The following is a 26,030-nucleotide window of genomic DNA, read 5'->3' as shown; positions in this document are numbered from 1 at the left end:
TCAGAACTCATGCTCAGCCCGTTGCTGGTCTTCAATGTTGGGGAAGGGGTCTGTAGCGAAATGCGACTCCCGCACAAGTGACACTCCAAATTCTTCATCGTAGCGGTTGGCTGCCACCTCACCAAGAGGAAGAAGGTCTTTTAGCTGGGGACCCTTGCCCACAGAGCTGGTTTGGAATCCCCTTTCCTGTATGCAAAAGGAAAATGCATCATTGTAGGCTACATAATAGATAAAAAGTTAAACATTGTAGTACAACCAATACAGTGAAGATTCACATGAAGTTTCAAGGCTAAATCCTACCAGGGATTATGTGGGCATTCCATGTATTAACTACATTCTCCATGCCAATTCTGGCCATCTGGCAGGTAAGGCTGGAGACACAATATCTTGTGAGGTTGTCCTCTATGTCAAGCTCCTCATTGTCTGTCATCTGGATGAGGGCTCTCTTGAGGGGATAATTGACCCTCTCATTAATCTCCACCCACATGCGCTCAATGACATGATTCTGTTTTGAAAGGTCCACAAGTTCAATTTACAACCATCGTCACAAATGAGAAATAATTATTGGTTATTGATTATCTTTTCATACCCTTACCCTTGTAGAGGGAGTTTGCAGATATGGCTGCCTGTCCTGATTGTATCGGTTGGCAGCCAGCTTCTCCTGAACGCACAGGGTCAGGTAAAACTCCCGTCCACAATCCACTCGGATTTGGTCCCACATGCCATAAGAAATTACAGCAGGTCTGAGGACAGTTAACAGAGGAACACTAAGCAAAACCCATCATGCTGAGAAATACTCATATAAAAAATATTTATAGTAAAATTCTTTACCTGTACACTTCCTCGTAGATGCGTAGGTTGTTTTTCACAGGCATGGTGCAGAGTCCCACCACCTTCTTGCTGTACCCGTCAATTGCCATGACATGGGTCACACCAAACATGACCAACTTTTCATTTAGGTCCATGTGCATCTTGTGTCCCACATATTCTGCGTGGTATGGCACGGGGTTTAGGTTCCTGGAGTTCTAGGGAAGTTCAAGTATATTAGTCCATGAGCCACATGGGGTCGTCACTACCACTTGGGGCAAATTCTCACTATATTTTTTCTGAAAGCTATGCATCTCTGGGGTATACACTCATCTACGAAAAAATTAGGTACAGCTGTTGAATAACTCCTTAATTCAAATATCAAATCAGTCATTCACTTGCCAGCAACTTCAGTGCATTTTTTGCATTTAGACATGGTCAACACAATCAGCCAAAGTTCCAATTGGCTATTGTCAATGTCACAAGAACAATGCAGTGGAGGCCTACTGGTGGCTTACTGTTTGTCTTGCGGCATGGTAAGGCTGATAGGTGTCCCGCAAGACTCTTCCCACTCTGCCCTCCGAAGCCTTGACCCCCTTTGTTGAGAGGTAGCCGGTCATCAGCTTCCTTCCGAAGGATGGTCCGTTCTGAAGGAAGTTTTTGAAATTATTATGGTTATTATTAGGCTACTTATTAAAGGTGCATATATTTAAAGCATGCAAAACGTCTGCTTTTAGCATGCAAAAGTTTTTGCCTGAACATGTCCACAGACTAGGCTACACAATTGTACCTGTCTGTCTCGCGATCTGCAGGCGCATATTTTTTTCCACCAGTAGGCTAGTGCTAAATATACAGGGCTTCTCAATCAAACACAGTAGCATGCCAGCCTAGGCTATATGGAGGTAATATAATTTTTGCCACTTGATAATGTTGTGTAGCCATTCTGTTATCGTCCCAGGATTGGGCAGACAATCGCCATTAGTTAAGACTAATTTATTAAGCAGTGGGGTTGGCAGTGATAGTGTATTACTTGGACAGTGCTACATGCAGGTGTATGAGCAGAACTATTATTTTGACCCCATGCAGCGTGCGCAACGTCCCTCAGTTCTCTTTGTGTACAAACAATGAACGGGTCTATAATGGGCTAGATTTACTAGTAGTGGGTTTATTATTGTTATAGTGGATACCTCCTCTTGCCCATAGTTCTGTAGACTAGGCTAGGTAAATAAACATCAACATACTAACGTCATCTCATTAACCTCCGTTTTCCTTTCATCTGTAGGCGTTATAATAGGGTAGCCTATAGAATGTGAAGTTACGTTGCCTAGTAACAATGTGTTTGTATGTCCAAATACCGTTGCGAACATTTAATTTCTCCCAGTACGGTCGGTTTTCTTTCACTTTCCCCTTCTCCATCTCTTCCCTTCTCCGTCAATTTTTTTTACCAAACAACACTTTGTAACCATGCAAACACAACAGCTGTAACGCAGGCACAGGTAAACAAACAGTGCGTACCTCACAAGATGGCTGTGAAGTAGCCAACGCAGTCTTCTGCTATCCCTGCCTACTGTTTCATCCTGAAGCTGGCACGGCAGACAGCAATGCTTGGACGTCGACTGGTGTAACAGCTATGCAGCATCTCTCTGAAAAAATAAAGAAACATGAGCTGTCGAAGAGCCACATGGATAGCTGCTTGAGATTTTCGTCTTTTGGGAGGGTGAACATTGCCACTCAACTGGATGAGGGATACAGGCTAACTGTTCGTTGCCACAATGATGAGGTGAGCAAGAACCGCCACATCCTCAACCGCCTTGTCCAGTGTGTGAAATTCTGCGGGGTGTTTGAGCTAGCTATGCGAGGCAAAGATGAAACTGAGGGCTCCACCAACCCTGGCATTTTTCTAGGACTGGTCGTCCTCGTGGCACAGCTAGATGAAGTTTTTGATGAGCATCTAAAACATGCTACGGTGTTTAGGGGCACATCAAAGACTGTTCAAAACAAGCTACTGGAGTGTATGCTAGCGGTCCTGAGGGAACGCATTGTGGAGGAGGTGAAGTCAGCGAACTATGTAGCCATCCAAGCTGATGAGACTACAGACGTCTCCACACAGACACAGCTGGTGCTTGTGCTGAGATAATATCGACAGCAACCACGTAGTCCAGGAAGGTTTTTTTGAGTTCATCCCTCTCATGGAGTCGACGTCAATCTCAATCGCCAATGTGCTTTTGGAGAGACTGAAGTTCAATCTCTCCAAAAGAAAGTTGCATCCAGGACTCCTGGATGCAACTTTCTTCCATAGCTTTCCACCTGTAACGTATGTAGCTATAGGGGAAATATTTCTGTTGTGTGATGCCATCTAGTGGACACAAAAGGGATCTCTGTCTGAGTTAATCATCTAACAACAAATTGATATGGTCTTGCTTAATGTACCTATAGAATGGGTCACCTTAATCATTGTCAGAAAAAAATTGCCCGCCCTGAGATTTTTTTCAGTAGCCGCCATTGCATAGATCTAGATATAACATTCTAAAGTATTATTTTGCAACTGCATGGCCTTAATCCATCCTACTTTATACACACAATGATTTTGGTTAATATCTACATGCATAATATCATATGTTATGTATGTAGATATTGAGAGACAGTTTCATTCCACAGGCAATAAGAGGAACCTGCAATCTAAGTGTTTACATTATTACACCGTAGCTTTGTATGTTATGACAATAAACAGCAATAGATGTCGAACCTTGCATTTTGAAACCTCATCATGCTCCCCAAAGGATATCTGTCCATTTCATCTCATTAGCCTTTTCTGGCTCCAAATCTAATTGACCACATGCTCCAATGCAATCATATAATGTAATAGATTGCGTCAGCCTATTTCCTAAAATATTAACGGAACATTAAAATAAAAAATTCCCCATTACACACATCTTCACAACATGAATAAAACATTGAAAATGTAACAATTGTACAACGTGATATTGATATTGTTTTCCTGTCTGGAGCCCTGTATGTATTTATTCAGTGTTTTGAGTCTTTTGAAAGTAAAAGTCGGACAACAAATCTTTATGCAGTAGCAGAAAAAAATATGGCCTTTAGGAATCTGTATTACTTCCCGAGCCTCCAAAAGTTGCTGTAGACATCATGCGTATTTTAAAAAGTGGTTCATCGAGATGAAAGCAGTAGGCTTCTTTGTTCTCTAAGTGTAGAGCCAGAGGGGAAGAACGTGGGTTTCCTTTTCCTCAGGGGACAGTCCTTTGTTTTTTAAGGGAATTAATGTGGTTGTGGGGGCTGTCATCTTGCTCCCCAGCGTCTGCTCTTTCCTTGATGTGTTGGAGCATCAGTCAGGGAGGTCTCTGGTCGTTAGCTCGTCTGTCAGCCTCACACGGCGGCTCACTTGTCACTTGTCATTTCCAGCACCATATTCAATCGAGCAGTTTTCTTTAGAGACTCTCCGTCTTTGTCATACATGCCAATATTGATTCTGACAACTGGGGGGGCGGGGGGGGGGGGTTCGGGGGCGGGGGCATCTTTTATTCCTCTCTTTGTGGGTTCAGTGCGGACAGGCAATGTAACCATGGAGATCAGTCACGGGCCGACAGGGCCAGCAAGGCCTTTTCTGCTGGCCTAAACCCTCAGAATCACTGAGTAACCTTTTAATATAGATTTTAATTAACATGTGTTCAGTTATTTCCAATAATTTTGTTCTTTTCATCTTATAGCTGTTCTCTGCATTGCGCTCGGTTGCATTGCGACCAGTAATGATTGTTAATGTTGGACCTTTTTTATCCAATCATATTGAAGTCAGGATGTGTTGCTGGGTGAAAAAAGTTTGCCCTCAGGCCTTCAGCAGCTTAAAACAAGTGGCAATGAAACTGCTGCATTGACTAATCAGATTTCGAGTTGGCGACACCAGGGCCATCCAGCAGGCATTCGATGATGTCTGCATTTACACGTCCTTTGATTAGATTGTTAGCACTAGCAAACACTAGAGTGTGTAGCGGTAGCTACATGCTGGCACACCGGATCTGTAGCAACCTTAGCAACCTGCACAAGGTCAAATATTTTAATTTAGATCCTCCTCAGTGGAAAGTGTGATAATTATCACAAAGATCGCAAAGATCGTTTATGAATGCACTTTTTAAAAAGTTGTGAAAATAAAATGTCTTCAAATACAATGTTAAAAAATATTTACATTTGATCAGTTTTTAATGAAACTCGTCATTGCCTGGAACACACAAAAGATGGCATTTACTGCAAAGATGTGTGTGGCTTAGGGCAGGCGGACGGGATTTTGGGGAAGGGGGGCCTCGGCTGTCCTTTCATATTCTAGGGGAGGCTCACATTCACCCAATTTTAAAACCCCTGGTCTAAACCATCTGATTCACTGTCCATGTATTTATATTGTGTAATCTTCCTTTCCTACATTCGCCATTCATATTATTCTATGATACATATGTTTTCTTTAGTGTTGTATAATCTTAGTTAGTTAATAAATGTTTCATTTATAAAGAACCTGTTTATGTGTTTTGTGTGAGAGGTAAATCAGCCACTGTTTACCGAGTAAACTTCGACTTTCAGAATCTGAGAGTGATATAAAGTAATAAAGCTATCAATTTTCTCTCTTATTAGACAGTGGTGCCCCAACCTTATTAAATCGTTTTATCAACATATTTTATTAAAGGTATATTTCGAGTTGATAGCTTACGTAGAGTGCTGGTCACACTACGTTAATCATTAGAGATAATTATTAAAAATACACAAGCCAATATACTGTACAAAAGACTGGCATAGAGTTTCAAGCCAGTACTTTCGACAGAAGCAGCGGCAATGTTGTCCAGACTGTTTTTTTTATGCAGCGCCGGCATGAACATTTCACCTGATCTGATCACGCCGGCGTGACGGTCGACTCTTAAGGATCTACAGTGATGGAGAAAAAAGGGCATCAGGTGCCTAGTTTAGAAATAAAAGGAAAATAGAATAAGAGCTCAAAAGATAAAGGAGCTGTAACATCTCATTTATTTAGTTGAGCTATATTACTTACTTCAGAACGATAAGGTGTAGCCCTGCAATAAAAACTTTATAAACAACCACCATAACCGTTATTGATCTAGTCACCGTCATATAACAAGTCCCTTGTGTAATTTTCCATACTGGAGGCTTAATTAAAAGACATCTGTAATATAAGCCTACAGTTCTGATATGTTGTAGCCCATCTTTTTGGAGATATGTTATGCCAAGAATTAGTGTGTGGAAGTTGTGTTATTGTTCTAACAGTTCCTATTCTGAAAAAGTAATAGGCCTACATTGTCCATGCTGAAATGAAAGCTTTATTCAACTGGATTGTGTGACAGATGCTTGGTGCGTTAGACTAATGTTGAATTGTTAATTGCAAATATAGGGAATTTTCTAAAATATTTTGGAGCACCCTCTGGCCCTCACATAGTATGTCAGATCCTGAAGATGAAGATCTTTTTGCCTCCTCCTCTGCTCAGCAGGATTCTTTCTCTTTAAAAAGTGTGTGTGTGTGTGTGTGTGTGTGTGTGTGTGTGTGTGTGTGTGTGTGTGTGTGTGTGTGTGTGTGTGTGTGTGTGTGTGTGTGTGTGTGTGTGTGTGTGTGTGTGTGTGTGTGTGTGTGTGTGTGTGTGTGTGTGTGTGTGTGTGTGTGTGTGTGTGGAGGTGAAATTTGTGCAATAAAGTTTTTTAATTCTGAATTTGATGCAGGGGGGGTGCACCACCCAGGGCACCGTATCAGCTAGAACCACCACTGGATGGAACTGTGCTGTTATATGTGACTTGCTCTATCGAAATCAGTTGCATTGACCCGAAACCATATTTTGAGTTATATAGTGTTTGAAAGAGGAGATTCCTAACTTTCTAATGATATCAGGACAGTGAAGAATACATGTATTCATAAGTAGTTCATTTTGTTGCAGAGGTAGATAAAAAAGCTACATGTGTAGGGCCTAACTTGAAGTGTGTGTTTTGCTCCGCTCACCGGTCAGTACCACGGCGGAGCTGCAGGTGATCCGGGCGGAGCTGCGTGTTCTCCGTCATCAGCAGCTGATCCTGATCACTGATCCCTCTCTCTCTCTCGTCAGATTATACTTCACTCGCGTTTATGTCCATATCGATCAGATCTAGCAAGTTCAAGCTAATGGAATGAATGCCTGCTTATCAAAGGACACCAAAACAATAAGCGTTGCTTGGAAGCGGGGTGTAGCGTCAAATTATAGCACAGCATTATGCATACATGAGGGGTCATTTTTATCTATGAATACTATAAACCTTTCATTCATAATTTTAGCGGGGAGGGAGGTGGAGCGGCTCTGAGTAGTAGCAGAGTTGACAGGTGCTTGTCATCTTCCCTTTACAAGCTTCAAAGAATTATTTATCATGTGAATTTGGCAATAAAAGTTTCATATTCTGAAAGCCAAGACTTTGTTTATTTAAAATCAGTGTCTGTCATGCACTCTCAGGACAGAGAAAAGGGGTTTTACTCCATGTACTTCCTGGTTCCCAAGAAGACAGGAGAATTCAGGCCCTTTCTGGATCTTCGCATCCTGAATCAGTGCATTGCCCGCAAAAAGTTCCACATGTTAACCATAAAATGGTTACTGGAACTGGTGCAGCCGGGCGATTGGTTCACAACCATCGACTTCATTCAGCAAATGTGTGGACACAGCGTTTCAGCCGCTCCTTGACCGTGGCATGAGGGTGTTCTTTTATCTCGATGACCTCATAGTCATGGCCACGTTCCGGGAATGGGCAATGTTCCACAGAGCCCAATTGATCTTGCACCTAACCAAGTTGGGGTTTGCGATCAATTGGAAGAAGAGCAGTCCTATACTTCACCAGCAGGTGGAGTATCTGGGGATTTTGCTCGATGCAGGCAGGCTACATGCCACAGACAGACATCCCTGCTTCAGGTAGTTTACAGGGGGCGACGGTGACAGCTCTGACCATCATGCGGACCCTGGGTCTTGTCTGGATTGGGGAAACAGGATCCAAGTGCAGTAAATCCAGGGGAGGCAGGTAAGGGGCCAAACAAAAAGCGAGCTTTATTCAAAAGTTGTTGACGAAAACAAGAAGCAAGGGGAATACAGGACATGAAAAACACTTAGCTCCAGACATGAAGGGTGACAGGTACAGGCAGGTATCATGGACAAGATCAGGGAAGAAATGACGACAACCGAACAATAGACAAAAGGGAAACAGGGACTAAATACACAAGGCAGAGGCGGCTGGCCCATAGGGGGCGCTGGGGCTCTGCCCCACCAGCTGTTGAGGGGAACAAATATTTTTTGCATATTTTTTTTTAAATCAATGTCAGTTTTACTTAATAGTGTGTGTGCCTACATGCAATTTAAATCATTTAAACAACATTTCCACCAACTAACACTCATTAAACAGTGAATTTCCACTGACAGACAGTGTATCATTCTCTCATGGGGCGATCGGCAAAGTGCCCCTGACCGGCAGCTAAACAGCCAATCCGGTTATGGTTGCTAGGGAGAGATTATGAATAATTGGCCTATCAACGTCGCCAAATTTAACGCCGGTGGGGCGCTGGAAATTTAGCCCCAACTGCTACGTAAAATGCGTGAAGGTTTAGGATTGCTGTAGCTACATAAGGAGCCAGCGATAGTTTTTTTTCGTAGTGCGACTCCCAGACTCTGTCCTACGCTACGTGGGGAAAAAATACGTGCGACGACGAAGAGAGATGATGGCGATGTAATAGGTAATAATATTATAGTATGTAATTATAATATAGTTGTGGAGAATGCTTTGTTGTTTCTCTCAGGCTGTGACATGCAATGACAACTGTATGGCACTGATGCTGTTTTCTCCAAGTAATGCATTTTCTTCCTTGAATCAGGGTATTGAAAAAAGTTTCATGTAAATAAAATTTTGAAATGAACCGTTGGTTCTAAACCATTTGAGTATTTACATTTGAGACAGGGTTTCGTTTCCTCATTTCTTCTATCTCACACCTCATATCATCCACTCCAATGCAATTCCACACACGCCATTGATCTTGCACCTAACCATTGGGTTGCGAGCATTGGAAAAGCTCATACTCCCAGCAGGTGGAGTATCTGGATTTGCTCGAGTCGGCCTCTGCATGTCAGAATCTGCTTCAGTATTTACAGGCGACGTGAAGCTCTGACATATAGCGGTACCTGGTCTTTTCTGGGTGGACAGACAATGCAGTAAATCCAGTGGAGCAGGTAAGGGCCAAACAAAGCGACTTTATTCAAAAGCTTGCAAAACAGAAGCAATGGGGAACTACAGTCATGAAAACACTTAGCTCAACGAAGTTAGCAGGTAAAGGAATACACAAGGGTAATCACAAGACGAGAGACAGCTGGAAGTGGGAGGAGAAACACAGGGGCAACAGGTGAACACAATGACGCAATCAGACACAGGAGGGAAACGCAGACAGGAAGTGAAGCTTAACATGACACAAGAGGGGAAACATTTCAAAATAAAAACACACAACACAAAGACATGACAGATACGAAACAAGGATCATGACAGAACCCCCCCCACACACAAACTACGCCTGGTGAGCCTCAGTGCAGGGCAACCTCAGACACTAGGGGTCCCCAAAGCATCTGCTGAGGGGGACTCCACGAGGGGCGGGTAACCGCCTACGTCACGGTGTTCACAGATGCGTCCGTGACAGGATGGGGGGGGACCTGCCTAGAGAGAGCTATAGGTGGTGCCTGGCCTCGGGCAAAGAACCGCCACATCAACCTTCTCGAGCTACAGGCAGTAGTTATGGTCCTACAGCACTTCAAACCCTTAATACAGGGAAAACATGTGCTGGTGAGGAGCGACAACCGCACCGCAGTGGCCATCAACAGGCAGGGCGGACTCTTTTCCACCGCCTTATTGAGCACTAGTGGACAATACAGCAGATTGCGATAGGATTATGGCCTTTAATGGATGAGGTGCAATGCTTTAAACTTGACTGTTTAGTTCAAAAATGTCCCAGTCTGGGATTAATAAAGTAGTTCTTGTCAAAAGTGAATAGCATTGATTAAAGGTCTTTACTTTAGTCCACCCTTCACACTGTTATTTTTACTGTTGTTCTTGTTCTACAATGTAAAGTAGACAACATCAGTTACAGTCAGAGAATTATAAAAGTGTGTGTGTCCGTTTGTGTTTATGTGTGTGTACCTTTCAGTTCCATTTTTGCATTCTCAAACAACACTACATGCTAAGACTTTCCTAAACATCTGCTTTATGATATTACATCAAAATTAAATTAAATCATACATCCCATTTGTACTTTAAATACGGTAAACTACAGAAGCATGAGCTAATGGAATGAATATATTATTTAGCTGTGAGATTTTCATTAGACTACATGTGAAAGTGAGAAGCAGCAAAGTGTAAAATCATTCAGCCTGCACCTTCCTATTTGAAGATTTTGAATACAGTATTCTTATGACTATACTCCACCCTTCGTGACAACGGAGCTTTTTGAAATTCACTCCTCCTGAGACACAATGTGATCCGTTCCGCTGATGAAAGTGCTCACATTTTGCACTATTCACAGGAAAATCTCATTACGCTTTCAGTAATTAATTTTTTTGACTTCATATGAAATTAAAAAACCTTTTTAGGATTAAAGAGCAATAAACTTTAATGGGTTGGTCTGCATGGTTCTATAACCTCACTCTTTTCATACTCGAGTGATTTGGGGTCCACAAATAGAGATGCTTGTCCAGATTTGTTATTAATAGGGGGAGACACAATCGAGTTATGAAGGCATGTTTCAAACTTGATTAATTTATATTACAGCCAGGCAGTGTTAATTTTGACGGCTGTTTTAGATTTAGTCTTTAGACGAAAATGCTTATTAGTTTTAGTCACATTTTAGTCATTGTTTTCCTTTGTAGTTTTAGTCAAGTTTTAGTCGACAAAAAGTCCTTACATTTTAGTCAACTTTTAGTCATTGCTTTTAGTCAAAATGTTTTCTCTATTTAAACTAATTCAATTAGTCTAATACAGGTGTCGGAATTGGAATGAAGGTGACAGGTTGTATCAAGTGTTGAAATTCGTAAAGCAAGATTTCACTCTGAACACTTTTACCTGTAATATACGGACTTTTAGGGGCGGCAGTGGCTCAGTCAGTAGGGACTTGGTCTTGGGACCGAAGGGTCGCCGGTTCACGTCTCGATCGGACCAAAAAAAATATGGAGTGAGCTGGTAGCTGGAGAGGTGCCAGTTCTCCTCCTAGGCCACTGCCGAGGTGCCTAACCTCTATCTGCTCCCTTGGCGCCGGGTACTGCCACCTCTCCTCTGCATGTGGTTGTGTGTGCATGTATTTCCTCTGTGTTTGTGCATGTATATCCTCTGAGTGTTTAATGTGTGTCAACACAACAGAGTAGAGAAAGCAATTTCCCTGTAAGGGATTAATAAAAGTATGTCGTCTTCTTCTTCTTACCTTAGTTCAGTGTTTCTCAAACTTTTTCAGACCACTTAACCAATAAAAAAATACTCACGGACCACCTAACTCCCCCAATATCCCAACAATTCAAGATTCAAGAAGCTTTATCAATCCCGAGGGAAATTGAGGTGCAACAGTTCAATACAAAGAACGAAGGAGAAATATACACTAAATATAACTAAATATAAACTAGAATAAATACAATGGGCCTGCTTACTACTCCAACAGTATATTACAAATTACAGCCTAATAATGACAGCTTTATGTGACCTTCTCTATATCGCTCGTTCACACATTAAATCAACAATACAAATACAACTACGGATTCTACAAGCATTTCGTTCACATGCGATTTAAACGGTAAATGCTGATAGATTTTACACATCATATGAAACATAGACTACATTTATTACTGAGTTTATGTCAGAGCAAACAGAGAGATACGCAAAATGCACCGCATTTAGTACGACACAAACTTCTGCTGTGTATTTTCAGTTTCCCAGTCATTGCAGTTGCACCATCTGTGCAAATACCAACACATCGTGTCCAGTCGATATTATTCTGCAGGATGAAATCGTTGACTGAGTCAAAAATGGCTTCCCCTGTGGTGTTGGTCGGCAGGGAACGACAAAACAGAAATTCATCCTGCACAACGCCATCATAAATGTACCTTACAAAACACAGCAGATTTGCCTCATTCACGATATCAGTTGACTCGTCCAGTTGCAGTATGAAAAACTGGCTTTGGCGTAAACGTGTGATCAGCTGATCTTTCACATTTTCGGCCATGGCTGTTATTCGCCGCTGGACAGTATCATTGGAGAGGGGGGACCCTGTTAATTTCGTCGCTTGCTTTCTCCCCAAACAATAGATTAGCCATAACCTTGGCAGCTGGTTTGACTAAATTCTCACCTATCGAATGAGGTTTCCCTGTTTTTGCGATGAGAAGGGATACCCTGTATGATGCCTCTGTAGCCTTCGCATTTTCCCCCGTCGCAAAAAAATGTGAGGGCGCCTTCGGCATGTGTTTTTTAAGTTCATCACGTTTTCTCTCAAACAATGCTAAAGGTTTCCCGATGTGATCCTTGTGTTTGCTCTCAAAATGACGCTTGAGCTTGGCGGGTTTCATAGCCTCGTTAGCCAACGACTCGTAGCACAAAACACAGTGTGGATTGGGATCCTCTTCATCTCCAGTCCAGAAAAATCAGAATTTTATGTAGTCGCTGTGATGTTTTCTCTTCACTTTAGCGCTGGACTTTCCGCGATCAAGCCGAGTTTCACAGCTTTCAGCCGGGTGGTGGTTAGACGGCGAACCGCTCTCCTGGGACTCAGTAACGCACACAAAATCACTTGTCGCTGCGGCTGAACCACTTGTAGTTACTGGATCTCCTGCATCAGGACGATGCACCTTGACTGTCACATCAGATTTGTCATTTAATTTTCTTTTAACTGACCCTGTCTTTAGCCATCGATCCATCTTGTCAGTTGACAGCTCAAATTGACCGCGCAAATCATTTATGACGTAAGATCGTAACCTACGTAGCTACGAACCTGCTTAGCTACGCTACATCTATGCTACACTCTATACTAGTCATTTTAAGACAGTTTGAGAAACACTTTAAACTTATAATATATTAATTTCAAATGTGACATTTTACCAAAATACTCACGGACCACTAGGGGTCGCTCACGGACCACCAGTGGTCTGCGGACCACTCTTTGAGAAAGACTGCTTAGTTGGATATCTGTAGACTAGACTCTTCCATCTATGAGATGCTGCTGTGCTAACCTTTCTGATCTACTAAGGTAGTAAGTGCATTACACATGGTGACATGAAGTAAAGACCATTCCACTAAGTTAAGAAACAACACTTTCTATATTTGGCTAATGTGGTTATGTTTATTTTCTGGACTTTAAAATGAACACACATATTCCCAAAGCAGAGCAATGAAAGATAAACACATACATTCTCGTTATATAAGGTTAAACATACTTGGAAATGGTATGGAACAAACATGACATTTGAAGTCTTGTAACACAAAATTACAGACACTTGAATTTAGCTCAGTTGCAGTTTATTGTTGAAAGTAAAATAGAAGACAAATCTTGAATAAACGGCCTAATAAACAATCAGAGGGGGCCCCCTCTGCAGTGCAGTCCAAACCAAACATCAGTAACAGCATTAAGAAACTTGAGTCCTGTCAGAGTTAGGCTACTGAATCTGATCTCGATTCAGTTTGAGGAAAGTACTTCTCTCTGAAATGACTCCTGCTTTAGGTCACCTGTAATGCTAAAAACTCGCTCAGCAAATGTTTCAGATGCTGGCATTGCCAGCAGATCTAAGGCAAGAGGTTTTAGGCTCTGATAAACAGAACCCTGTGCAGCCCAAAAGTCAAGGGCAGTCTCTTCGTTTATGAGCTCTGACAGTTGTTCCTTGAATTTCTGCATTTCCTGCCTGACACAGGGCTTTGAGAGGCTAGATCTAGATGGCCGGCTTGCACTTGCTTTTGAGAGGAATCTAAATCTGAGCCGCTTTGCATTGCCTCTGGTGCCTCTCTTTTTTCTTCTCCCTGCTCATTTTCATCAGCCTCCTCCTCTTGTATTATTGGTGACACCATTTGAGCAATGTAATCTTCTGCTTTTCTCAGAAGCTCCTGAATTTGCTTGTCATCATTTTCAATGAGTGTGAGACTGTTGGGTCGAGGAAGCATGCAGCAGTAGTGAGGGGTGAGAACTTTGGATCACTGGGATCAAGAAAGCAGCTGAAACATTTGTCCATGTTTGCCTTCATCTTATGCGCCAGGGAAGCTAGGTCCCTGTAGCTCGAACCCTGGGAACTCAGACAGGTGAGCGCTCAGGTCCAGGAGGGCAGGCACCAGGGATAAGGACATGGTGTCACTCTGGAGCATATTGGTGTGCTCAGCAAAGGGGAGGAGCAGATCTCTGAGAGCAGTCAGCCTCTGCCACTCACTTGGTAGTAGATAGTCCCAGCCCATCCCATCAGCTACCTGAACAAGTGAGTCTTTCACTTGGACAAGAAGTGATATCATCAGGTGTGTGCTGGACCATCTAGTGGGGCAGTCTTTGATCAGAGTGAGTCCACACAGCTGCAGCAGTTGCTCAATTGCCACAGACGACTTGCGGAAGAGCCTGACGAGTACTCGAGTTTTGTCAAGGAGTTGTTTGACACTTACTTCTTTCTGGATCATGTTCACTACGAGTTGCAGTGTATGTACAACACAGGGGGTCCTCTCTATGGCTCCGTACCTAGATAGATAAGACAAACACAGAAAAGGACAGATACTTTATTAATCCCCTAGAGGAAATTCAATTGCCATGAGCAGCACAATGCAATACACAATGTATAACACACATCTTTAATGCAAAAAGACAATAAGCATAGCTCAACAACAGACATAATCTAGCCTGCTACTGAAAATGTTAACATCTACAAACTAATAGAATTTACCTTTGTTCCTCGACAACCTCAGAGTCTTCATCACTCTCCTGGGATTCCTCCTCAGAGTTGCTGGGTTACAAAAGTAACAGGCACTAATTGCGAAGAATGACGCTGTAAGTCCTTTTTTTGTCCATATGTCCAAGCCAATTGTTATTCTGCGTGCCGTGGCGGGTCTTTCTTTGAATTTTAGTTTTTCATCATCATAAAGCTGGTCGAACAAGTTGTTTATTTTAGTTTTCTTCAGAATGGTCAGCCTCTTGTCTATGTCTCCATCATGAGGACGACATTTTCATCATCAATAGTGCGGGCAGGTAGACCGGTGCACCCAATCCATTGGGCAATCACCTTTTCTTTAACACTTTGTTCCAGCGAGTCAGTTTTATATTTTGTTATTGAGGTGAACACTGCTGGGATCAATGATTGCAGTTGCACCCCCATATTTTTTGCACCAGCTTGCTGTTTAGGATTTTTCGTCTCTGGGATCTATGTGAAGAAAAAGAAAAAGATACAATTACTCCTAACACAGACCTCCTAAAGGTTTACAGATGAATTCAAATTAATTAAATGTAGGATAATCCCTTTAAGATATTACTTTGCTAATAGTATTATCATTAAAATATAATAAGACATCAAGTACAGATTTTGAAGATTCAAATGATGTGATAACACAATACAACTAGCCTTTATTTATGCCTACCTGGCCTTAGAGCGAGTAGTCATACACACTAAATATATTCCTGTGTAATCTAGGAAATAACAGCTTTTTTTTGCGAGACAGACTGACATCCAGGCTAAGCCAACGTGGTTTGCTAGAAAATTTGCCAGTTGACAAAGCAACTGCCCAGCAACATTGACTTAACGTTAGTTTACATTCAGGACTTTCTTTTCATCATTTAGCATTACAGTTAGCTAATTTACCGTGTCATAAATGGCAGGGTGGTGCGCCTTCAAGTGTCTACTTAACTTGAAGCCACAGGGCGTCTCTCCTTCTCCCGTTAGTAGGCCTACAGTGCATTGAGTTTTCCTTTCTGTTGAGTTATAACTAAAGTGCGTCCATATATCTAATCTTTGTTTCGGACCAAACCCTCTGTGTGCTGAACTTGCCATTATGTGGTCGTCGTTGTGGGTATTAACTCACCGTAGTTCAGAAATTGGGACATCAGCACCTGTATGGCGTTCAAGCTGCGCACGCACATCCCTCGACCAATTCAACCAATGACAGGGATGCATTGCTTTTGAATGTCCAATAGCACACCACTCACATTTTAGTCCTGTCTCGTCAACGAAAACGAAACATATATTTCGTCATAGTTTTTATTATCAAAGATCTATTTTTAGCTCGTCAATGTCTCGTCTTAGTCATAGAAAAAAGGTTGTTAAAAAACATTTTTCGTCATATTTTTCGCTAACGAAATTAACACTGCAGCCATGACACCTGCACGTAAAAGCTTTGGAAACATAGACTGGTTGGGTTATGAACAACTAAAATTAAAATAAAAAAAATTGTGTGATGCCATCTGCCCAGCAGACCTGTCATTTAGTAGATGATTTTCCTTCCTTCCCTCTATAAAAATTAAATGTGCTGACAGGGTCAGGGCAGCCAGGGCGCAGGCTCTGAGCAATGGAAGAAATGGATTGTTCTACACTGGGAACTCCATGGTTGTGTGGAATGGAGGGTGAGACTAAACAGTTTGTTTAGTACTACAAAACAAATGTGAGTGGCTAGGTTGTTACGTTCACAGACACCTTGTAGCGTACCGTGTGCAGTACACTAACTGAACGCTAGTAGGAACTGGCAGGACAGTTTGTGTCCACAAAGGAAAGCAATGTTTGCTAAATGAAGTTTCTTACAAAACTGCAACAAAAATTTGACTCAGGCTCGAACAGGTAGAAATGTGTTTAGCAGTGGCGGCTGGTGAAAAAAAATCTTGGTGGGGCTAGTGTGCCAACAGATTTCCCTGCCTAATTTAGCATAAGCATTCAAATGAACAGTCGGAAAATGACTACAGTTCCACAATAATAATTTAATTTCACAGTTTCCAGCTTCACAGAAAAAGTAACAATTTACAGCTATATTAGACTTTATGCTATCAAATACTATACAATACAATCAAGGGATAAATGAACAACAAGGGTATGATTTCAGCTGAATCTATACAAATCAACAGTGAGTGAGTGAATGAGTGAGTGTGGGTTGAGAAGAGAGAATTAAACAGAACTTTCCTATTCAAATGTAACATATACAAAGAATTTAGAACCAAGTTATTTTCAAAATTTTTTACATAAACAGATTATTTTAATACCCTCTCTCAAGGAAAAATGCATTTACTTGGAGAAAACAGCATCAGTGCCATACAGTTGTCATTGCATGTCACAGCCTGAGAGAAACAACAAAGCATTCTCCACAACTATATTATAATTACATACTATAATATTATTACCTATTACATCGCCATCATCTCTCTTCGTCGTCGCACGTATTTTTTCCCCACGTAGCGTAGGACAGAGTCTGGGAGTCGCACTAGGAAAAAAAACTATCGCTGGCTCCTTATGTAGCTACAGCAATCCTAAACCTTCACGCATTTTACGTAGCAGTTGGGGCTAAATTTCCAGCGCCCCACCGGCGTTAAATTTGGCGACATTGATAGGCCAATTATTCATAATTTCTCCCTAGCAACCATAACCGGATTGGCTGTTTAGCTGCCGGTCAGGGGCACTTTGCCGATCGCCCCATGAGAGAATGATACACTGTCTGTCAGTGGAAATTCACTGTTTAATGAGTGTTAGTTGGTGGAAATGTTGTTTAAATGATTTAAATTGCATGTAGGCACACACACTATTAAGTAAAACTGACATTGATTTAAAAAAAAATATGCAAAAAATATTTGTTCCCCTCAACAGCTGGTGGGGCAGAGCCCCAGCGCCCCCTATGGGCCAGCCGCCTCTGGTGTTTAGTGTATTCATGCCTCACATTTTTTTTTTGTCCGTCCATCACAAGTGCAATGTAGTAGGTGGTAGAACGAGAAGCAGGTCTGAAAAGATGCCGAGCTCTTCTGGAAACAAGCTGTTTGTCAGTGGAAAAAGATTCCACAGATCCAGAAGTTTCTGAGGGAATGCAAGAACACAACGTTTTGTGGCACACTGAAAGGTAAATGCTTATATCTGTATACTTCATAACATACAGCATGGCTTATTGAAACTGCTCATTTTGTCACTGTAACAGGTTAGCATCAAACTGTCTTTAATTCAAATGTATTCAATATGTTCTTTCTATCAGATCTGACCGAGAAACTGAACAAACTTGGGCCTAGCAAGGACTGTGAGGTGTTGAAGAAGTGGCCACTGAATAAACTACAGTGATGCTATGTTGATGATACAAAAGGTTATACTTTTTTTTTTAAAGGGGCAGGGGACGTATGTTTGGAGATAGCAGTCAACAAAGAGAATGCAAACAAACTACAGGGACATAAGAAAATGCAAAGCAACATTTTTTTATTTTGCCTGAAACAACACTCATCAATATACTAGTGCTTTTCATATTTTTCCATAAACACCTTTTATACTATTGTGTCATTCACTTTAAAGTGCTGACTATTAGCTGTTTTAACGGTGTTAACAGCTCTATAATATTTTCTGTTTGCACTCAATTATTTCAAACATGCCATGACATTTTGCATCTAATATCCAGTGACCCCTTGTGTCTTTGGAACATACTATTATACCCATTGCATTATTACACAGCACAGGTGTAAAAATGTTACCCATCACTTGGGTTATTAAGGAAATAAATGTGAAAATGTTTCCCTTTATTAATAATAATAAGTTATTTTATTTACATAGGTGTCTTTCAAGGCTCTCAAGGTAGCTGTACAAGATACACAAAACAAAAAACAAGACAATATAATTAATAAGAACAGAGGATGTGTCATGTGATCAGGGTGGATTATGCCAGTGTGGGGAGATGGTTATTAAATAAAAGCCCTTATTCGACAGATGTCGTGTTTTTCATTTCTGGTTATAAACACTCCTGATTTCTGTCAGCTAACTTAATGTTTGACAGCTCCTGTTCTGCCCTCCTTAAGCATTTGGTAGCTTGCGTATTATATGTGGGGAAATACTGCCACCTAGCGGACAATACTATTTACAAAGTCGCGCAGGTTTAGTTCTTTTTCATTGTCGAGTTGACTTGAGTTAGTCCTCTTCAAAGACTTACCTTTAACGCGCGAGCTTTGGACATTATTAGTCTGTAAGTGCATATTCTTTGTTACCACATTCAATGCCATGTAGACAATTAAGAGTTTATGTTGAATTTATGTCTCTACATCTCTAGGATAATTTGTCACTTAGCCATGCTAGCTCTCGTGGTATCATGCTACCTGCTATGTACTGTAATATTATCTTCGTGAGATTTATGTATCCCTTTGTTTCTGTTTGTTTCAGTTTTACAAAAAAGAATATCCATGTCCTTTATAAATACTTGCTTGGTGAACAAAGTAAACGGAAGAAAACCAACGCTTCTTGCCTCGCTTGAGTTCATCAGCTATATTTATTAGACGACAAATTGTTAGCTAGCTGTCTAGTTCTGCAAGCTAGAGAACGCAGCACGAGGACAGCATAGCTCCGACACAATCAATTCCTACCATGCAAATCATGAAGATTGGAATAATGTACGAGCCCTGACTAACATTCTGGAAATGGCCCTGCAGGTCCACAACTGAAAGGCAAGTGTGAAAGTTTCTTCTGTTTTATTGACCCGAGCACTCCAGCTGAAATGTATTGACCCTGTTCAGCTGTAAGAAGAAGAAAAAAGACATGGCAGACCCCGCACCAACCCTCAGTTCTCAGAAGTATGTCATGAGAACTTCACTTTTTTAACCTCATTTTAATTCGATGACCTTTTCGCTGGAGCGGTCATAGATGGGATCCATTCCTGGAAGAGATTGCTTCCTGAATCCAAATGGGTGACCATGTGAGAGCAGAGGCTTTGTTGCCCTCTGTTCTCATGAAAGGAGCTTTAGCAGAACTGTGCCTGGTATGCAGATTGGGAACTAACTTGCTAAAGTCCACACAGGAAGGCTGCCGCTGGCTGGATGGGATCCAGCCCTGGTTTTGACGGTTGTCTTATTTACTGCACACAAATTATGAGCACATTTTTCAGAAGTCACTTTGTAAAATAAAAATAATTAAATTAGATTTTTGAGTTGCCTGAAATGTCTCACATTGCATTGTACAAAGAGAGCTGAGGAACTTCTCTCAGCTCAAACATTAGGCTTATTTGAGCTGAGCCAACTCATATCCCAAATGAACACAACCATTACAAAAAATGGTCACACCAAAGAAATAAACCTTTAACAGGCTTTAGAGGTTAGTATACTTGGTGTCAATTACACAACATAAATATCACAGGTTTATACTTTTGAGCATCCAAGCACCATTTCTGAGAATCAGGAGTACCAGAGTAAGAACCTTCCTGCCCTCACTTTAAGAACGCCATCCTCAACAAACTCACAAATATGATTGTTTGACATGGAGCAACACTGCCCCCTTCTGGACAAAGATTGTCACATACACATGTGAACTATATCACTGCCATTAAGGAACATCATGGGCAGATAATAAACTCATGAAAATACAATGTACTAAAATGTGGATCACATTGTGATGTGGACCATTTCTGTTTCAGATACCAATGACATCATTTTACACAGTTGAAATGAGCATTAGTATACTAATGCATGTCATTTTCATGCATTTATTTATTATGTAGTTGAAACAGCAAGAACATCCCACAGATTATGTTTCTATTTTATGTTATACCTAGAATGTTGTTTTGTTAAAAGGTTTTTGCAAGTAATAGGGCATGAAATTCCTCTTTGTTGATTATTAGAAAGTGTGACTCAAACCTGCCTGAGGATTTTGCAAACCACTGTCTCCAGTCTATAAGATCACTCAGACAAGCTCTGACGTATACTTTGTGGACCCACATATAAAAAAACGTGTTGAGAGAAGTCACCTGATCCATCATATAGATAGCATGCTGCTATATGTCAGTACCCTATTAAAAACACTTTGAAGCAGTATACAAATGTTGGTTTATTTTAAATCAACCAACGGGCTGTCAGCGTGTGAGCTACTATTGTCTGCCTCTGAAAACTGTTCTGTTGCACTTCTCGCATTGGTGCATGGATGATTTGAGATTCAATGCTGGGAAGTCTGTGTATTCTTTAAGATAAGTTAAGATAAGATAATATGTACCTTTACTAATCCCCATGGGGAAATTCAGTGGTTAAAGCAGCAACAGAATAAGAGTGAAAAACAGGACAGTGTGGTTCACACAGGATAATAAAAGCAAAATAAAATGATTAAAATGATGTACAGGTAAGTATCTGTTCAGACAAAAAAATGAGAATGAAGGACTTCAACGAACATATATACATTCTGTATCCAGATTGTTAAATATATTTACATTAACTGATACAGCTAAAAGTCTTTGTGCAAGAGTGCAGGCTTGATGTGCATGGGTTATTATCAGTGGGTCACATGGTTAACCCCTTGTTGTGCAGCCTGATGGCTACAGGCACAAAGGAGTTTCCCAGGCGCTTAGTGCTGTGCCGAGGTGGGATGAGTCTGAGGCTGAAAGTACTCCTCATCTTCACTAGCTCTGCATGGAGGGAGTGGGAGGGGTTCTCCAGGATACTGTCCAGTTTCCTCCTCGTCCCCCCCTCTGCAGCCTCTTTCAGATTGTCCAGTTTAACTCTAACTACAGAGCTAGCCTTCCTTACGAGCTTGTTCAGCCTGTCAGCATCCCTTTTGTTGGTGTTTCCCCCCCCAGCACACCACGGCAAAGAAGATCACAATGGCCGCCACAGACTGGTAGAATGTCTGCAGCAGCCTTGTGCACACGTTGAAGGAGCTGAGCCTCCTCAGGAAGAACAGCTTGCTCTGTCCCTTCCTGAAGAGAGCATCAGTGTTGTCACTCCAGTCCAGTTTATTGTTCAAGTGCACTCCCAGGAACTTGTAGCTGTTCACCACCTCCACCTCCTCCCCCCTGATGGCGATGGGGGTTAGAGACCTCTTCGTGCTCCGCCTGAAGTACACCACCAGCTCCTTAGTCTTGCTGATGTTGAGCTGGAGGTGATTGTTGTCACACCAGCCTACAAAGTTCTCCACCAGGGCCCTGTACTCCTCCTCGTTGTCATCTGTGATGCAGCTGAGGATGGAGGAGTCACACACAAGGGGTTTGAGATGCTGCAGGATCAGTCTCTCAAAGATCTTCATGACAGAAGTCAGAGCCACAGGCCTGTGGTCTCCTGGAGTGCTGGGGCGTGTTTTCTTGGGCACTGGGACAATGCAGGAAGTCTTCCAGATCTCAGGCACCTTCATCAACTTCAAAGAGAGACTGAAGAGGTGCTGAAAAGCTCCTGCTAACTGTCCGGCGCACACCTTGAGCACCCAGGAGTAGGTGTTGTCTGACCCCCTGGCTATCTCACATTGGTGATTATCGGAGGTGAGAAGCCACTGAAAGTGTCACCCAATGGGGAATGGAGAGATGCTGCTGTCCCCTGTGGAGTGGTGTTGGTTGTGGTTGGAGAAGAAGTAGAAGAGGTGGGAAGGTGGGAAATGGTGCCAGAGAGTGAGGACCCCAGCTGTCCTGTTGAGCTGGTGATGGGAAGATCAAACTTGTCGAAGAACAGGTTTATCTCATTCGCACATTTAGGGGTCCCCTCCACAGCCGTGTTTGACTGTTTGTAGCCTGTGATCTTCCTCACCCCTCCCCACACCTCTCTAGAGCTATTGGCCCGGGGCTAGTGGAAGAGAGAGAACAATTGATGATGATGTAGAGGAAGAAGTTTCAGAATGTGAGGATCACATTTCTGAAAATTCTGAGTCTGACGGTGACTTCGAAGAAGAGGATGAGATTGAGCATCAGCTAGACCCCCAAAAAATGTATGAGCCACAGGATCAGCCGGTCAGCAGCCAGCACCAGAAAAACGCCATAATTAGCAAATATGGATGTCAAAAAATGCTGATGTGGTGGTCTTGCACAAGAAATGAGCCACCCCGCATGGCTGCCATTTTGATGCAACCAAGGCCAACACAGGTGGCAGTAACTCCGGTGCATGTCATCAAGTCTTTTGAGCTTTTCATCTGTTAGGTTCTTTGTTTGAAGATCAATAGTTGGTCCGAAATAGACCAGAAGCTTTTTGTAAATAAAAATAACAATATTTATTAATGCAATAGTATCGTAGCTTTACAAGTGAACACAGCGGTGGTTCCTTATCCAATTCACTGATCCACAGTCCACAGTTATTTGTCTACCAGTTTCATGAATAAAAAAGCCGTTCCTCAATCTGAAATCGTGTTTTATATATTCCCCCTCATATTTAGTCTTCTTCCTTTGGCTGACGTTTGCGGGGGCGGGTCCAAGCGCATTCTGTTTCGTCATCTTCATCTGTCGCTCTCTGATGACGTAGTCGTAATGCATCTCTTATTATACCATTCTTCTGATGTTTATTGGTCATTAAACACATACTAATTAGTAGTAATGCAGCGTCGATGAGTCAGAGTTAGAGGCGGTGTGTTTAGTATGTAACTCCACAAGTCATTCTCCTTATACTCACATACACCAAAGGTGGGACCAAGTTATTGTTTTGCAAGTCACAAGTTAGTCTCAAGTCTTTGCTTTCAAGTCCCGAGTCAAGACAAGCAAGTCCTGAGTCAAGTCTCAAGTCAAGACCGACAAGTCTCAAGTCAAGTCCCAAGTCAAGACCGACAAGTCCCAAGTCCTACCGTTTGAGTTTCAACTCCTTTCGAATCCTTTTAAAAACGGAGAAATAATATTTACACAAATCATGTATGCTTTTAACCCATTTACTCCTAAAACGCCTGCAAAAAACGGCTCTAAAACCCTATGTATAATAGATATAAATGTCCTTATCTCCTGAGGGTTTTCTGAAAAAATACTAAGAATTGGCAACGTCTATGAAAACCTTAATATCTAAGCCTCTGAGGCACATAGAAACATGAAATAAATTCCATTAAAAGGTAAGACTCACAGGTTGTATTAACACATGCTCCCTTAGCAATAACATACCAACACATTTTTATAAAAAATCTCTAAATCAGATTGGTAGGAAAATATTTTATATGATAAAATAACAAATCACAAATAACATTTTAAAACATGCCAACACACAGACCAAGGCACCTTGGTATGAGAGAGAGGTGGGAAAGGAGTGGGAGGGGTGGGAAAGTCCTCTACCAAAGGATCATCAGGTACAAAAACTTCTACTTCCACCTCCCTCTCAAACTCCTCATTCTCTCCCAATTCCAAATCGCTGCCGTCGCTGTCAAAGTATTCGTCGATCGTAGCCATTTTTGCCTTTAAAAAAGTTAAAAACAAACGCACGTTAATGTCTGATTGATTGACGTGATTTTCGGCCAACCACACGACATTTGGGTGGTCACGTGGTTTAAAAAACCCAACAAAACCCACCTCATGTGTATTTGAACCAATGACAGTGCATATGCTGTATGCCTAATAAAAATGACGACAAATCAACAATGTTGCGCTACGCTGCAGCCAGCAGGAGCTTCAAAGCTGCGCTACGCTGCAGCCGGTACAAATGGGTTAAGATCTGTATATATTTATCAAACCAAGAACATTGTTCAAACACATTTGAAATAAACAAAGGCAAATGTAATTTCCACAGAAAGTGCTGACATTGTATTTCCATTGCTTATTGCACTATAACTGTCTCAAAAGATCCTCATGTTTGCAAAACACTCTTCACCTTAAAACTTAAATCTAGCCTTGAACTAAAAAACATGTCTTCACCCTCAAACAGGTATTTGGAGGATCACAAAAACAGTTGAATGTAACTTTTCCAAATGTGTTACCACTTTATAAAAAATGTTTTCAGTCTTTTTAACTAATTTCAAAACCTAAGTGGAACCTTAACCTTTTCAAACATGTCACCACTTTATGCAAGATATCCTCACTCCCAAAAAAGTGTGTGTGTGTGTGTGTGTGTGTGTGTGTGTGTGTGTGTGTGTGTGTGTGTGTGTGTGTGTGTGTGTGTGTGTGTGTGTGTGTGTGTGTGTGTGGAAGGGGACCAGATGTGAAGTGTCATGAACATGACAATGAGCAGAGTTGTGCTTTTCTATGTCAGGGCCCTATGCTGCATTGCATTTGTAAAAGATCAAATTGGCCAAAAGTCTGTCAGTCATTTGTGCACGATGGGGACGTAGTATGATGCCACCATGGCTGAAAACTCGCTCCACTGGAGCACTAGAGGCAGGTACTGCCAAGACTCTGGTGGCCACTCGGAAGAGTGAAGGAAGAGACTTCATGTTCAGTGCCCAGATCAAAAGGGCGTTCTGTCCTTCGGCTGTGTCTAGGTAGTGACTTAGCTGTAGTGCTGGAGTGGTCCCAACATCCTTCTTCTGCCTCTTATGGTATGCAGCAAACAGCCCTTCTCCTTGTCCAAGGTCCTCTTGCTCTTTTTCATCAACCAGAGGCACAGGTTGCTCAGTCTCTGCAGCATCTTGCAGGATCAATTCTGGAAACACATTTAACCACAGCAGAAACAAAAGAGTCCTTATTACCATTGGTGTTGGTGATACAGTGTTAGACTGAAAATGCAATTATTGATGCTGTCAATAAGATCAGACTACGAGAACAAAAGTTGCATTGAAGTCAATAATATTTACCTTTAACTTGTTGTGCCACCTCTGCCTTGATGTCACGATTGACCAGTACATGGTGCTCCACCCACAGCAGAGGAAAGGCTGGATCCAAGGCGGCTGCTTTGAGGTAGACTGGGTCTGAAAAGGGGGCAGTGATCCCATCTTGAGTCCCGGCCATTTTCACGTTAATGAAGATCCCAAGAAATCTTTTGTTCAGGGATGCCTGGAGACTTCTGACCAGGCCACCCAGGAAACCAACTTGAGGCTTCAGCTTCTCAAGGGGATGATTGAGGGACAAGACGGATGGAACAACTGCACTGATTGTGAAGACCTTCTCTCCCTGTGTCAAATCAATTGCTTCTCCAAACAGCTTCAAGATGTCCACCAACTCCTTCAACAGATTCCACTCTCGTGGTTTGAATGACAACTCCTTGTTCCCAGTCTTTTCTAGAATGGCACAGAGCTTTAGATGATCACACTGGAGAACTGCCTTTACTTGCCTCAGTGTTGAGTTCCATCTTGTGTTGACTGCAGCAGGGATGCCTTTCTGTTCCCCAAATTCACTATCAAACACATATTTGAATGTTGTGCTTGTGTGCAGCAATGAGC

The 26,030-nt window shown here is 41.9% G+C and overlaps 1 protein-coding gene across 1 annotated transcript; it reads right to left on the bottom strand.

Moving 5' to 3' along the window:
• LOC134883047 (uncharacterized) lies at positions 1-24,108 on the bottom strand. The gene is given in 9 exon segments (XM_063911153.1): positions 1-139; positions 141-186; positions 301-505; positions 596-743; positions 832-1,025; positions 1,326-1,454; positions 21,570-21,684; positions 21,883-22,250; positions 24,025-24,108. Coding segments are annotated over 9 exon segments (1,428 nt in total).
• Positions 24,109-26,030: the final 1,922 nt, after the last annotated feature.

This window comes from Eleginops maclovinus, chromosome 20, assembly GCF_036324505.1.
Source record: "Eleginops maclovinus isolate JMC-PN-2008 ecotype Puerto Natales chromosome 20, JC_Emac_rtc_rv5, whole genome shotgun sequence".
Taxonomy (NCBI): Eukaryota; Metazoa; Chordata; class Actinopteri; order Perciformes; family Eleginopidae; genus Eleginops; species Eleginops maclovinus.
This window is presented reverse-complemented; position numbering and strand designations above follow the sequence as displayed.